The sequence below is a fragment of the Thamnophis elegans genome, chromosome 1, assembly GCF_009769535.1.
Source record: "Thamnophis elegans isolate rThaEle1 chromosome 1, rThaEle1.pri, whole genome shotgun sequence".
Taxonomy (NCBI): Eukaryota; Metazoa; Chordata; class Lepidosauria; order Squamata; family Colubridae; genus Thamnophis; species Thamnophis elegans.
Genome location: NC_045541.1, coordinates 155,085,288 through 155,097,793, shown reverse-complemented (window position 1 = coordinate 155,097,793; position 12,506 = coordinate 155,085,288). Strand labels below are relative to the sequence as shown.

The 12,506-nt window shown below is 36.6% G+C and overlaps 1 protein-coding gene across 2 annotated transcripts in view; it reads right to left on the bottom strand.

The window, feature by feature from the left end:
• Window positions 1-894: 894 nt before the first annotated feature.
• Window positions 895-12,506, bottom strand: part of RTN1 (reticulon 1) — a 111,476-nt gene continuing 99,864 nt past the window's right edge. Inside the window, exons 4-9 of one of the 2 annotated variants that reach the window (XM_032236482.1) lie at window positions 8,574-8,781; window positions 7,405-7,543; window positions 5,363-5,432; window positions 4,513-4,559; window positions 3,168-3,226; window positions 895-2,295 (exon numbers count right to left, since the gene is read on the bottom strand). In XM_032236482.1, coding sequence (XP_032092373.1) covers window positions 2,253-2,295; window positions 3,168-3,226; window positions 4,513-4,559; window positions 5,363-5,432; window positions 7,405-7,543; window positions 8,574-8,781 — 566 coding nt within the window. In that variant the 3' untranslated portion in view covers window positions 895-2,252. The remainder of the gene's footprint in view (window positions 2,296-3,167; window positions 3,227-4,512; window positions 4,560-5,362; window positions 5,433-7,404; window positions 7,544-8,573; window positions 8,782-12,506) is intronic. The other variant, XM_032236490.1, reaches the window with a different exon arrangement.

Genomic DNA, 12,506 nt, shown 5'->3' with positions numbered 1-12,506 from the left:
ATCTGTATCCTATTAGATACTGGGCCACACAAGTGGCAGCAAGTGAACAAAGTTGCATTTGCGCATCTGCAAGATCTAGGTTGCGTGCGAACCACGACCAGTCATGCCATGAAAAACTGTCTTCCATGAAACCAGTCTCTGGGGCCAGAAAGATTGGGGACCAGTGATCCAGAGCATGGGCTGAAAGTTAAACCATGTTATATTATACAGTTGAAGAAACTTGGGGAAAATGTTTACAGAATTTACAGTATTCAATGGATTTACATCCTTTCCCTCCAAAACTCAAAAGTTTAATCCCCAGTTTCTTCAGGTAACATCAGGAAAAAGTGATCCTTTAACCTACTTCCAGTCAATGTAAACAATTCTGAATTAGACACACCCATGGTCTGGCTCATAAGGCAATTTTTCATATTCCTATTTTACAAGATGGGATCTTTTTCTTGATAAACATATGAAATTGTCCAATTTATTAAAAAGACATGATTCCAAAAACATTTAATATATTCTTGAGACTGCAATTCTATGTTTCTCTCAGGGGCCCACTGAGTCACAAAGCACCAATGTGACAAAAATGGGCATGTCTATTGTACTGGCATGTATGTCTGAAAATCTTATTTCTCATAGTTCAGTTATGAACTGGCTCCCTTGGCAACTGGAATCAATAAAACTGGATTTGTGAAAGATATTATCTAGTCCCAGGGCTGCTCAGAAAATGTTACCTGTCAAAGACAGATTCCTCAACAGAATCCAAGAGCTATTAGCAATTTTGTGATAGGCAGAAAGCAGTGCAATATATAAATTCATAGTATTTATGTGATGAGTGTGAGCAAAATGGCAAGAAGACCTTCCTTTTAACATTTAGTAACATTTATTTCTGCATTCAGTATCAAGTACATAAGTGCAAATATTTAAGAATCCATAATTAAATCCTACAGAGAATGTCATACAAATTTGTGATACGCATTACAAGCTGGAAGTTTTAATTTTCCCATACATGTAATCAGACCACTGATCCTTGAAGAGCAAATTAAAAAAAAAACCAAAAAAAGAAAACAAAACAAAAGGTACTGGGTGTGTAGGTTTTATTTTCAATTTCGTAAGAGAGTAATACAAAGTGAATTATGCCATTTAAGTACTGATTGCTCCTTGGCTTGTTTTTTTTTTTAATTAGATGTGCCAAAAGAGAAACAATGACACTTGAAGACTCAGTCTATGATTCTAAATAGTCAAGATAAAGCCAACCAGCAAACCCAGTGGACATAGAAGCAAAACTGCATCAGTGCACTAAGCAGGAAAGCCCTAGCCACATGTAACATTCAGAGTTATTTAAGCGATGCTGATAGAAGAAATAATAGTAGTAGCACTAGATAATAAAAAATAGAAAGTTCAATAGTAACTTTAGGTTCTCACCATCATGCACTTAAGAAGCAACACAAGAACCACACCTAAAACACTTTTCTCTTTACTATACTTTAGTGCTTGACACACATGATTGCAAATAGTCTAAGATAGTACAGAAACAGCAGGAGAAGTGTGGGGGAGAGAAGCTGTTTCATTATTTCACATCTCTGAGATCATGGTGTTTGAAAGAAAGAAGAGTGAAGACAAATATAACACGTTCAGAGCAATGATGTCATTCCAGCAGCACCCTCACTACATTGAATCCAAACATCCTTTCCCCCTCCTACCCAGGATGGAACTGGAAAAGAAAAAAAAATAGTTCTGCAAATTTGAAGCAGAAGCTGGCTGTGCACAGTGCTGATTGGCTGCTTTCTCATGATGTTACCCAAATGTTCTCTTCGCAATCCCTAAAATAACTTTACATTTTCAAAGAAGTGGTATGTTGTGTGGATATATAGCTAGCTATATAAAAAAGAAATGAACAAAAAATCATGAACATTTTTGCAGTGCTCTCATTATTTTGGATAGCTGGAAAGCCAGCCTGAAGAATAGGGAAGAAGAAACTAAAGGCAGGTAGCTGAGCCCATTTTCGTGGCATTTATCCCTGTTGTTTTGGTTGTGAATTTCAGAGAAAGCCAGGCTCAACCTAGGATTATGGGGCATGCTGCAACACTGTGAGTTTTTCTATTTTACATCTGCCTTCACCCAGAGAGAAAGAGGGAGAGAGAGAGAGAGAGCAAGCAAGAAAAAGAGAGATGAGTAATAAATTATAAGTAAAAAGAACAGAGCTGTTTTCATCCCAGACTCTCTTATCATTCACTCCTGTAGTTGATAGATTCTTCTTGCTACTTTTACTCAGCCTTCCTCTTAGCGCCTGGGATTTTTGCTTGGATTCTGGAGGTTGAAAAATAGGATTACAAAAAAACAAAACAAAAATTAGACATGCAAAATAGCCATTTCACTACATAATTAATTTTCTCTGCTTGAAACTAATCCTCAGGTAGAATTTCTTTCACTCAGAAGCATTCATTGTGAACTACAGTCATCATAAATGGAAAGAGCTTCTTTTCTATTTAAAACCTAGATGGTTTCACAATATCTGAGGAATCTTTTTTTAAAATTATTTCTGGAGCATCGCATGCCCCTAAAAGAAAGTACATCAACAGATGAAATTTAGAGGAATATTTTTATTTTATTTTATTTGAATTATTTATTATAGGAAACATTTTGCTATAGATGTATAAGGAATTTTTTAAGGAGGTTTTGTCTCTAATAGTTGTAAAGAAGGTGAATCACAAAAGATTTTTGGGAAATTTGGGGCATTAAAAATAATGGAGTGGTCTGGAACAATCCGGAAGCATGTGATCAACCATAGAGCTATAGATATCACTCCTTCAATAGCCAACTTAATGTAATATTGTCATTATGTCCTAAATCAGGACAGAATACATTTTAAATCCTCAAGAAGTACTCCACACATTACTCAAACTGCAAATTGGAGCCAGATGTGAAACTGACTTCAAATTAAAATACAGATATTTTAATACCTAACCTCAGCTGAGGTAAGGAAGAAGTCGCTATCCAAAATCTTTCTTTATATTAGTTGTTATTTGGGGGGAGGGGAGGGGTAATTTTCTTGTGGCTAAGCATTTGCTACCCTAACTAACTATAGGACACAGAGTTCTGTGTCCCTAATACTAATCATATAGAAATCTAGCAAGTATTCTATTCATCCTGGTATTAAATAACTGGATTACAATACTCACTTTGCCACAACAGTATTTATTTGGGTCCTCATAAGCCCTAAGTATTGATCAATCTGTGCCTGAAAAAGAAAGAAGAAAGAAATCAATGGGAATCAGCTATATTGATGTATGCATTATTATATTTTATAGAGGTGATTTTACCAAACTCTTAACATGTTTGTCTGCCATACTCTCCAAGACAGTTAAAATTTGCAGCAACCTTTATGAGAATATTGTTGCAATCAATCAAAATAGGAAAAATATACTCAGTATCAAGTATAAATTATTTTCTAATCCTATGGATTATACTATTATTAATGAATTAATTATTAATTATGCATCAGGGATAAACCAAAACCAGGTGGCAGGTAATAAACAAATGTAAAAAAACTGGTATCTGAAGCTGCAATCTTGTAATCATTTACTTGGGAGAAAACAGACTGAACTCACAAATTGACACTTAAAATGGCAATATACAGAATCTAATGGGAGAAGATTTCAGTCTCCCAGATAGTCTTATTATAGTAACTATTGCTGAATTGCAACTTCAAGGAGACATTCAGTATCAAACTACAGATATATGAATTATCTGGAAGTTCATAGATGAACCAAAATGAACTAGCACGATTTTATCCCATTATCCATCCACACACTAGGATGCTTGTACTATTAACTCATCACTTTGTGAATGGTAATTGAGATTTTTTTACATGCATTAAGTGTTAAGATAATTATCATGGTTTATATCTTCACATTTAATTTCTCTCTTTTTTTCAAGAACACAAGAGACATACAGATATGTTTTCCAACAATGAAGTATGTATAAACAAACACACATGCAAACATGAACCAACAATTTAAGGTATCCTGCTGTATTTTTCAAGTGAACTTTAGTCCATAAAAGCTGATACAAAACAAAAACCTGGAAACATTTAAAATGACACAAAACTATTTTTGCTACAGTAGACTAACATGATATTTCCTGGAATCTACCAGGTATGCATTGGGGGGGGCGGGGGAAGGGCCAAGATGGCAATTTTAGCAATGCAATCAAAGACCACCTCTGGGGCTATGCATGTTGCCTCATACATATATATGACAGGGCTTTTATGGGCCTATCTCAACCACCATCATGAGTCTGTTGTCACCTTTTACACTTTTCTCCTTGTAATCCCAAACAGGTTTTACAACTGTTCAAACCACACAGGAACTTGAATAATCTATGCATGTACAAAGTATCAGTGGGACAAATATGCATATTAAAAAACTGATAATGGCTACTACTTATCTTGCCCCTAGCTCCTTATCCATTTATATAGGTACTACTGACCAAAATGAAATCCATAAATTAAACTTTCTTACATACCTGATACTTGTCATATACAACAGGTAGAGTAAACATTGAGACCACAGCTAAACAGAAGGAGAGAAAAAAAGCTTTAAGCATATTTGCAAGTATAGTCTACACTTGTGCTCACCATTAAAAGGCATAACAAAGCTGAAGAATGATTACTATTCCTTTTCAAGATTCTACTATCCTATTTTGGTAACTAAGTTATTTCTTAAAATCAAAAGTAGTTATTGTTTCCTGAATTCACAGGATTTGACAGGTCCCTTCCTTACTACATTATTGTAAAAAAATGGTAAATTACGCTCATTAACATATACATCCTAAGCTGTAATTAATATTGATGTAATGCGTCTTTTTCAATGAATAGTCTGTTATCTAAATATTAGACTGCTAATGATCTTCAATCAATACTGAACAAATAATCATTGTATTGAAACAATGTGATGTATGAAGTATGAAGTTGTACAATAAGCCAATATAATAATATACAGAGCAAATACAGAGGATGTGATAACATGATAATTATATTGTATACTATTATAATCGTACTATTATAATTACTTTAATAAGTGAATCTTAGAAATTGAGATTAAGGGAACTGAGGAAAAAAAGAAATTGGAAATATAATGTAAGAATAAAATCTGAGTCTCCTGAATTAAAACTCTTATCATCATTATGGGCATACCAGCCATGAAAATAAATTTGAAACTAGCAGAAGTGTTAAACAACAAACATGTACTTTCAACAAATTACCAAAAAATAATAACAATTGACAAGAGAGAGGGACATATTTGACTGAAACTGTTCAATCTATTTTGACCACAAAGCTATTGTGATACAAATTAAAAGAAATGATTAATTTTACCCATTATCAGGAGAGTTAGGCCATTGAAGAGAGCTCCAACGTAAGTCAACAACCACATTAGTACTGCAAACTGAATTGGAAATAATACAATAATTAAAATTCAACAATCACACTAGACTACCAACGTAAGAATAAGTGATATTGGAAAGTTTAGATGTACTACTTCAGTTTGTCCATTATTATTTAATTAAATACATTTAATTACATTTTTAGATGAACATTCTGGTGTAACCAAAGCTTTGTGGTCAGTAGTTAATAGGGAATAAATCTATTTATTCAGCAGTGGTTCCCAACCTTTTTTTGGCCATGCCCCACCTAAGCATCTTTAAAATCCTGATATCCCCCCCCCCCCCCCGGTGATATATAATTCTTACTTTATGCAAAAAGTGAACTCTACCCAGGGAGGAAGCATAAAAGGCCATTAATGTGGTTTAAACAAGATTCAAATTGCCCCCATTAAAAATTAAATTGCCTCCCTATGGAGCATGGGACCCACATTGGGAATCACAGGGAGGGAGGGAGGGAGGGAGGGAGGGAGGGAGGGAGGGAGGGAGGGAGGAAGGAAGGAAGGAAGGAAGGAAGGAAGGCATTTCCTATCTTTCTGAATCATTAGAGCTATATAATTCCCTCACATTTTTCTCTCCCTTGCAAGCTAAGGAAGAAATGAAACTATCGTGTTACCAAGTAAATTGGCATTTCTGCGTTATTGCAAGAAGATGTGATGGGGAGCTAGCTTATCTTGAGCATGGTATCTCAAGAAATAATATGGCCATTTGTACATATTTAACTGACTTTGGGATTGCATTCTAAATCAGATACATTAAATTCTTGCTTGTTTTTAAATAATGTTAAATGTTCATCCAATTTCTAGAAAATAATTAGTTTAATACTCTATTATAATTATACCCTAAAATTTTAAACTTCCACTTTAAATATCTCAGGGGTTGCCACAAAGAAGAGGGAATCAAACTATTTTCCAAGGCACCCGAGGGTAGAGGGAAGTCTTTAAGAAGATGTTGGATAGTCATTTGTCTGGAATGATATAGGATTTCTTGCCTAGGTAGGGGGTTGGACTAGAAGACCTCCAAGGTCCCTTCCAACTCTGCTACTGTATTGTATTAAAAAGCCCTAAATTTTATTCCTTTTAACTGAAAGCTAGTGTGCTTTGTGGGTATGGACTAGGACTCCCAGGCCAGTGGTGGGATTCAAATTTTTTTACTACCGGTTCTGTGGGCAGGGGAAGGGTACTATAAAATCTCCATTCCCTCCCCACTCCAGGGGAAGGTTACTGCAAAATCCCTATTCCTTCCTGATCAGGTGGGACTTGGGGGGCAGAGAATAGATGAGGGCGGGGCCAGTCAGAGGTGGTATTTACCAGTTCTCCAGAACTGGTCAAAACCTCCTGAATGGTGGGGGGGGGGGAGAGACATTCTCTAAGAACTGCCTTGAGCTACTTTAAAAAAAATGGAATGCTGCTTATTCATGTTCATTTTATTCATGCATAAATAAAATGAACATGAATGAAAAACAATGTGAACTCTGGGCTCTCAAATCCTAGAGTATGTTGAGCCAGATTTTCAGTGTTTGGAAAGGGAGATTTGTAGCCTTTTTTTAACCTTAAATTCTGTAGAAGAAGAATGAGTTTGGCAAAATTAATGTATCTGCTACATGACAGAGTTTATAGAACTGAGGTTTTTAAAGCACATTATGACACATTCTGAGAGCTAACAAGAAACAGTGCTGGAAAAAAAGATTCAATTCAAGCTGATTGCAATAAGAACTTATTATAATTTCAAACAGATCTTATTTTTAAGCATCAATCTGATCACTATGATACCTCATGACATTAAATCCTACTTGGTAATTATATATTGATTTTCTTAAAATAAATATTTTATTTACCTCTCCAGTACCAGCCATGATAGTATCCTTGGAAAACCTTAAAGGAATTAATTTGAGAACTCTGGCAATGTAGCTCTTCCATCACGAACCTGAAATTTTCTCTTCTCTAAATCCCCATGCTTGCTTGGTGGGTCACCTACCTTTAAGGAATCTACCAGATCCTGGACCAGGAAAAGCCGCCTAAGCTCTTTGACTGTGCTGTTCACATAGAACTGGAGGCAATCTGTGTATTTCTGAATCTGTTCCTGGGAGAGAGACATTTCCATTTCCAAGTAGTTTCTGTTGAAAAAGAAAAAGCCTAATTCAATTTTTATGAGCTGAATTCTTCTCTCTTATACAGAATCTTTGGGTTGCAGCAGTGGTGAAATTTGATTCTTTTTGCTACAGGTTCTGTGGGTGTGGCTTGGCAGGCGTGGCAGGGGAAGGATACTGCAAAATTCCCATTCCCTTCCCACTCCTGGGAGAAGGATATTGCAAAATCCCCATTCCCACCCCCCTCTAGGGCCAGCCAGAGGTGGTATTTGCTGGTGCTCCCACCTACTTAAAATTTTTGCTACCAGTTCTCAGAACCTGCTGAATTTCACTCCTGGGTTGCAGACTAAAACATGCCAACTATAGCCAGCCTCTTTGATCATATTTCATTTATTTGTTTAAATTCATTTCCCTCTTTTTTATATACCATATATTCTGTTTAGAGAAGATAGTTTTCAACTGGACAAAAAAATAAAGAGGATAAAGAATAATTTCAGGGGCAAATTCAATATAATTGGACCGAGAAAAGCCTGGACCAATAAAAATATTACTGGCTATTCACAGGGCTGATATTTGATTCCTGATCCATACTGCCAACAAATTTTATATATTGTATATGATTGTTGTCCACATGAAGTTGATAAAAGCTTGAAGAAGGATGGATCTTAAGGTTTATCATCAGTGATACTGGGCAACTTTTCCTCCTTAACAATTTTTGTTTGGATGAAAGCAGTCAAATTTAATGTTTAGATTTGGGCTGTCTATAAATGAGGCAGGAAAACCAGTCTGGAGACTTTTTGCCTTTTGATTTGACTGATCCCACCCAACCAAGCTCAACAGTTGGCCAGTTAAATCTTAAACACTCACATATGGATATCTAGCTCAAAGGTTAATGTGAAAAACTAGTGATTGCTAATTGAGTTGGCAAACAATTCAATTATATTCAGTCAATTCAAGGAATGAAATGGGTAATGATCAAAGTAGGAATTTATTTCTCTAAAAATACTTTAAACTTTTTACCAATCGTCACACTTAGAACCAACCAGAGATCACTCACTTGAATGGGTGTCCTTCATCAGTTTTTTGCACAGCCTGTAGCACTGATTTGTAGATTCTGAAGCTGATAGTGGCCGAGAGAGCTGCTAATGCCAAGTAAGCAATTACACTGACAACACTGAACTGGGTTAGGGAGAATAATAACAGCAGGATGCTTCCAAACATGATCCCAGTCTGCTTGATGTCACGCCAGTATAAGAGATCAATAGCTGGAGGATGAAAGGCAAACAATAAATTCTCCAATCGTATCATCAGAGACTTTGATCACAAATAAATGCATATTGGACATTATGGCAAAGTTGCAGCCCGATTAAATGATTATAGAAGTATAACGAATGCCTAGCAGTCCAAACCTATGCTATGCCTCCTGAAATTAATTTGTGTTATTTCATTGGTAAGATAACCAAGATTTTAATACCTTTTTGTGCTTTCTTCTTTTCCTATGCTTTAATGCAGGAGTGCCAAACTTGATTTCATTGAGGGCCACATCAGGGCCGGATGGACATGGCTAGCTTGACATCACTTGTGTCAGGAAATACCTGTGATGGCCCGTGACCCGTCAAAAGCGCGTTCCACAAAAGCGCGGTCGACGAAATCGCGTATGTGACGTCATCACAATGCGATGAAAAAGATCGAAAAATTGAAATAAAAATTAAATTACAGCAAGCCGATTCACATAAAGGTAAGGGTTAGGTTAAGGGTTAGGGTTAGGGTTAGGTTAAGGGTTAGGGTTAGGGTTAGAGCGTTAGCGTTACGTTTAGCGTTAGGTTAAGGGTTAGCGTTAGGTTTTTCGTTACATTAAGGGTTCGGTTTAGGGTTAGGTTTAGGGTTAGGTTAAGGGTTAGGTTTAGGGTTAGGTTTAGGGTTAGGTTTGGGGGGGTTAGGGGAAGGTTTTAGCTTTATTTTTACATTTTTCGATCTTTTTTGATCTTTTTCGTCGCGCTGTGATGACGTCACATACGCGCTTTCGTCGACCGCGATTTTGTCGTCCGCGGTTTTGTAGTAGAACCGTGATGGCCCAGGCAAGACTGTGGGCATTCTCCTGCAGCCCTCTTCCAGCAAAAACAGAGCCTGGAAGGGCTGCGTGTGGCTCTCCCAGGTTCTGTTTTTGGGCACAATGGCCTCCCGCAGCCCTCTGCCAATGAAAATGGAGCCCGGAAGGGCCACACACAGCCCTCCTGGGGTCCATTTTCACTGACAGAGGCACCATGGACCAGTCCTTCACTATTTCCATGGTGTCCCCACAAGACTTGAGTTTGACACCCCTGCTTTATTGCATAACATTATTTAAAAAGTGTAAATTCTGCTTGCTTAGGACATGAATTCTCATGGACATTGGCAAACTATTTCTGTGCTTTCAAACAATAATCATTCAGGAACACAAAGAGCTAGAGGGATTTATTTAAATATGCTATTTAAATATGCTATTTACTTGCTTTGTTCTGGAAATCAGCATATTTTCCAAAAAAGAACTGTGGGAGTAAATTTAGATTGTTTAATTAAGGGCGAAAATATCAGGAAACAGGAAAACAATAAAGATTGGGGCTTTTCCAGAAATAGTTTTATTGAAGATAAAAATTTAACCATTAACTTCAAGACACACTTCCAGGGAAGTTTATACAGGAAACTCTTGACTGCTTATGGATATGAGGAGATCAAATTACCATGAAATTGTCAAATTTGTGGATGTTGGAAAATGCATTGTCTACATGAATAAAGCAGGAGGACCCAGTACACTAACAACAACAATATAGAGAGTAGAGATGTTCTTCAACTTAACTGGACAGAGCACCTTGAAAGTGGGATTATTGAATAAAAAAAAACAGTCAGAGCCTATGTTGCAATACAGTATCTGTGGACACCCATGTCCATTGATATGTGCTTTAATTCCTATTTCCGCCTCCTCCAATAATTTTTATTTGTATATTGTGATTCGTCATTTTATTAAGGAGGCATCATGCTCTTAAAAGATCACTAACCAATTAATGAAATTGCAGATTTCGTATTAGATTAGGCTATGATGATCAGGACAAGTTTTGTGAATCCCTCGGAATTCAATAATTTAGAAGGAGGGGGGAAGCAGGCATAACTTTACAAAACCTTTGCAAACACTACGCATAATTTGCATCAGTATGGTATTAGATTTCTACTGAAATCATAGCCATTGTTTCTTGATATACATTTTATGCAAAGTATTATCTTACTTTTGGGGGTACATATCCTTCTTTAAACAATTCTATTAACTTAGGAATCCTGACGAACTGTCAGCAGCTTTGTTTACCTGTCACAATTCAACTAACGATTACACATGGCAGTGAATTAAGTTTGCAAAAGGAGGTCAGGATGATTTACTGTGATTAAAACTGTGATTGAATTACAAAAAAATTAACCCAAAGGGAATATATACATCATGCTCATCCTGACATTTATCATCCCAGCCATTTCTTGAAACTAAGACTGTGGAAGCCTATTTTAATCATCTGGAGCCATAAATTGGTTATAGGAAATCTAACCACACTTCGGGATGTTTGTGAATCATCCACTTTGTGGATCACAAATGCAAGTATCTCTCTCTCTCTCACTCACTCTCTCACTCTCTCTCTCTCTCTCTCTTCAAATTACCTCATGAGCATAATCAAAAGGAATAATAAAAGAACAGAATACAGCAATTAACAACAGCAGTAAGAATAGATAACCTTCCCCTCAAAGATACATCTAAATGACCACCCTTTTCCATCTGTTCTAAGCATGGCACAAATATGTCCCATGAACAACCTTTTTCTGCCATATCTCAGTAATGTTTCTTTCACTCTGTCCTAAGCTCACAAATGGGACATATTTAAGCTACCCATAGTTGCTCTGATACATAAGAATTTCCCCCTCTTAATGAGGTAGACTTTTTTACCCACTAATTTGGAGATAAATCAGATGACCAGCAGTGAGATGAAATAAGCAACAGAGATGGTTAATAAAGGGCAGTAGGGTATGATAGTTGTATAGTTTTCTCATTACTCAAGAATGCTAGGTTTTTAGTTAATGTCTAAAGGCATCAAAAGGAAAAACTAGTGTGTCCCTGAGAAGATCTTGTCCAATATACCGAGTGATCATGCCAAATATTACTTCAAGACACAGAGACCTGCTATCTCTGAACAAATATATGGGATTGTGTGCATTTATTTATTTATTACTAGCTGTTAACCTGGCGCTGCCTGGGTAGTTATTTACCCCAACCCTCCTTCCATGAATATCACCGCAATTTCTAATGTTGGATTTCACCCCTTACCAGAGGAAGCCCTCTTATGGAGTACTGTGAAGCTGTTACCATGACAACTCCACAGTGCTGTACAGTAGAATCCATTTTAAGGCAGTACGGTAGAAGCTGTTTTAAGGTACAAAAGACTTTAACAGAACACACACTCCGAGGGGTATTTGGGGTATCTTACCCCCCACCGTATTTGTTTCCAGAGGGTAAGTCATCTGTGTACCAAGTTTGGTTGAAATTGCTCGAGGCATTCTAGAGTTATGCTGGAATATACACAGACACATACAGCCATTTTGGTAGGTAGACAGACAGACAGACATAGACATAGACATAAGTAGGTAGGTAGGTAGGTAGGTAGGTAGGTAGGTAGGTAGGTAGGTAGATAGATAGATAGATAGATAGATAGATAGATAGATAGATAGATAGATAGATAGATAGATAGATAGATAGATAGATAGATAAGACTGCCAACTATTTTGCCTAGATCCATTTATTGATGTACTACATTTTATACTATCCATATGATCAGATTGATGTGGTGTACAAAAAACATAAAAATAACTCATACAATAAAATATAACCAATTCACGTCTAACATACAGTAATATCTCCAATCATGTAGGAAGACATGAAAGGAAAAAATGGCAGGCAATTACCATTAGACTTCAAATG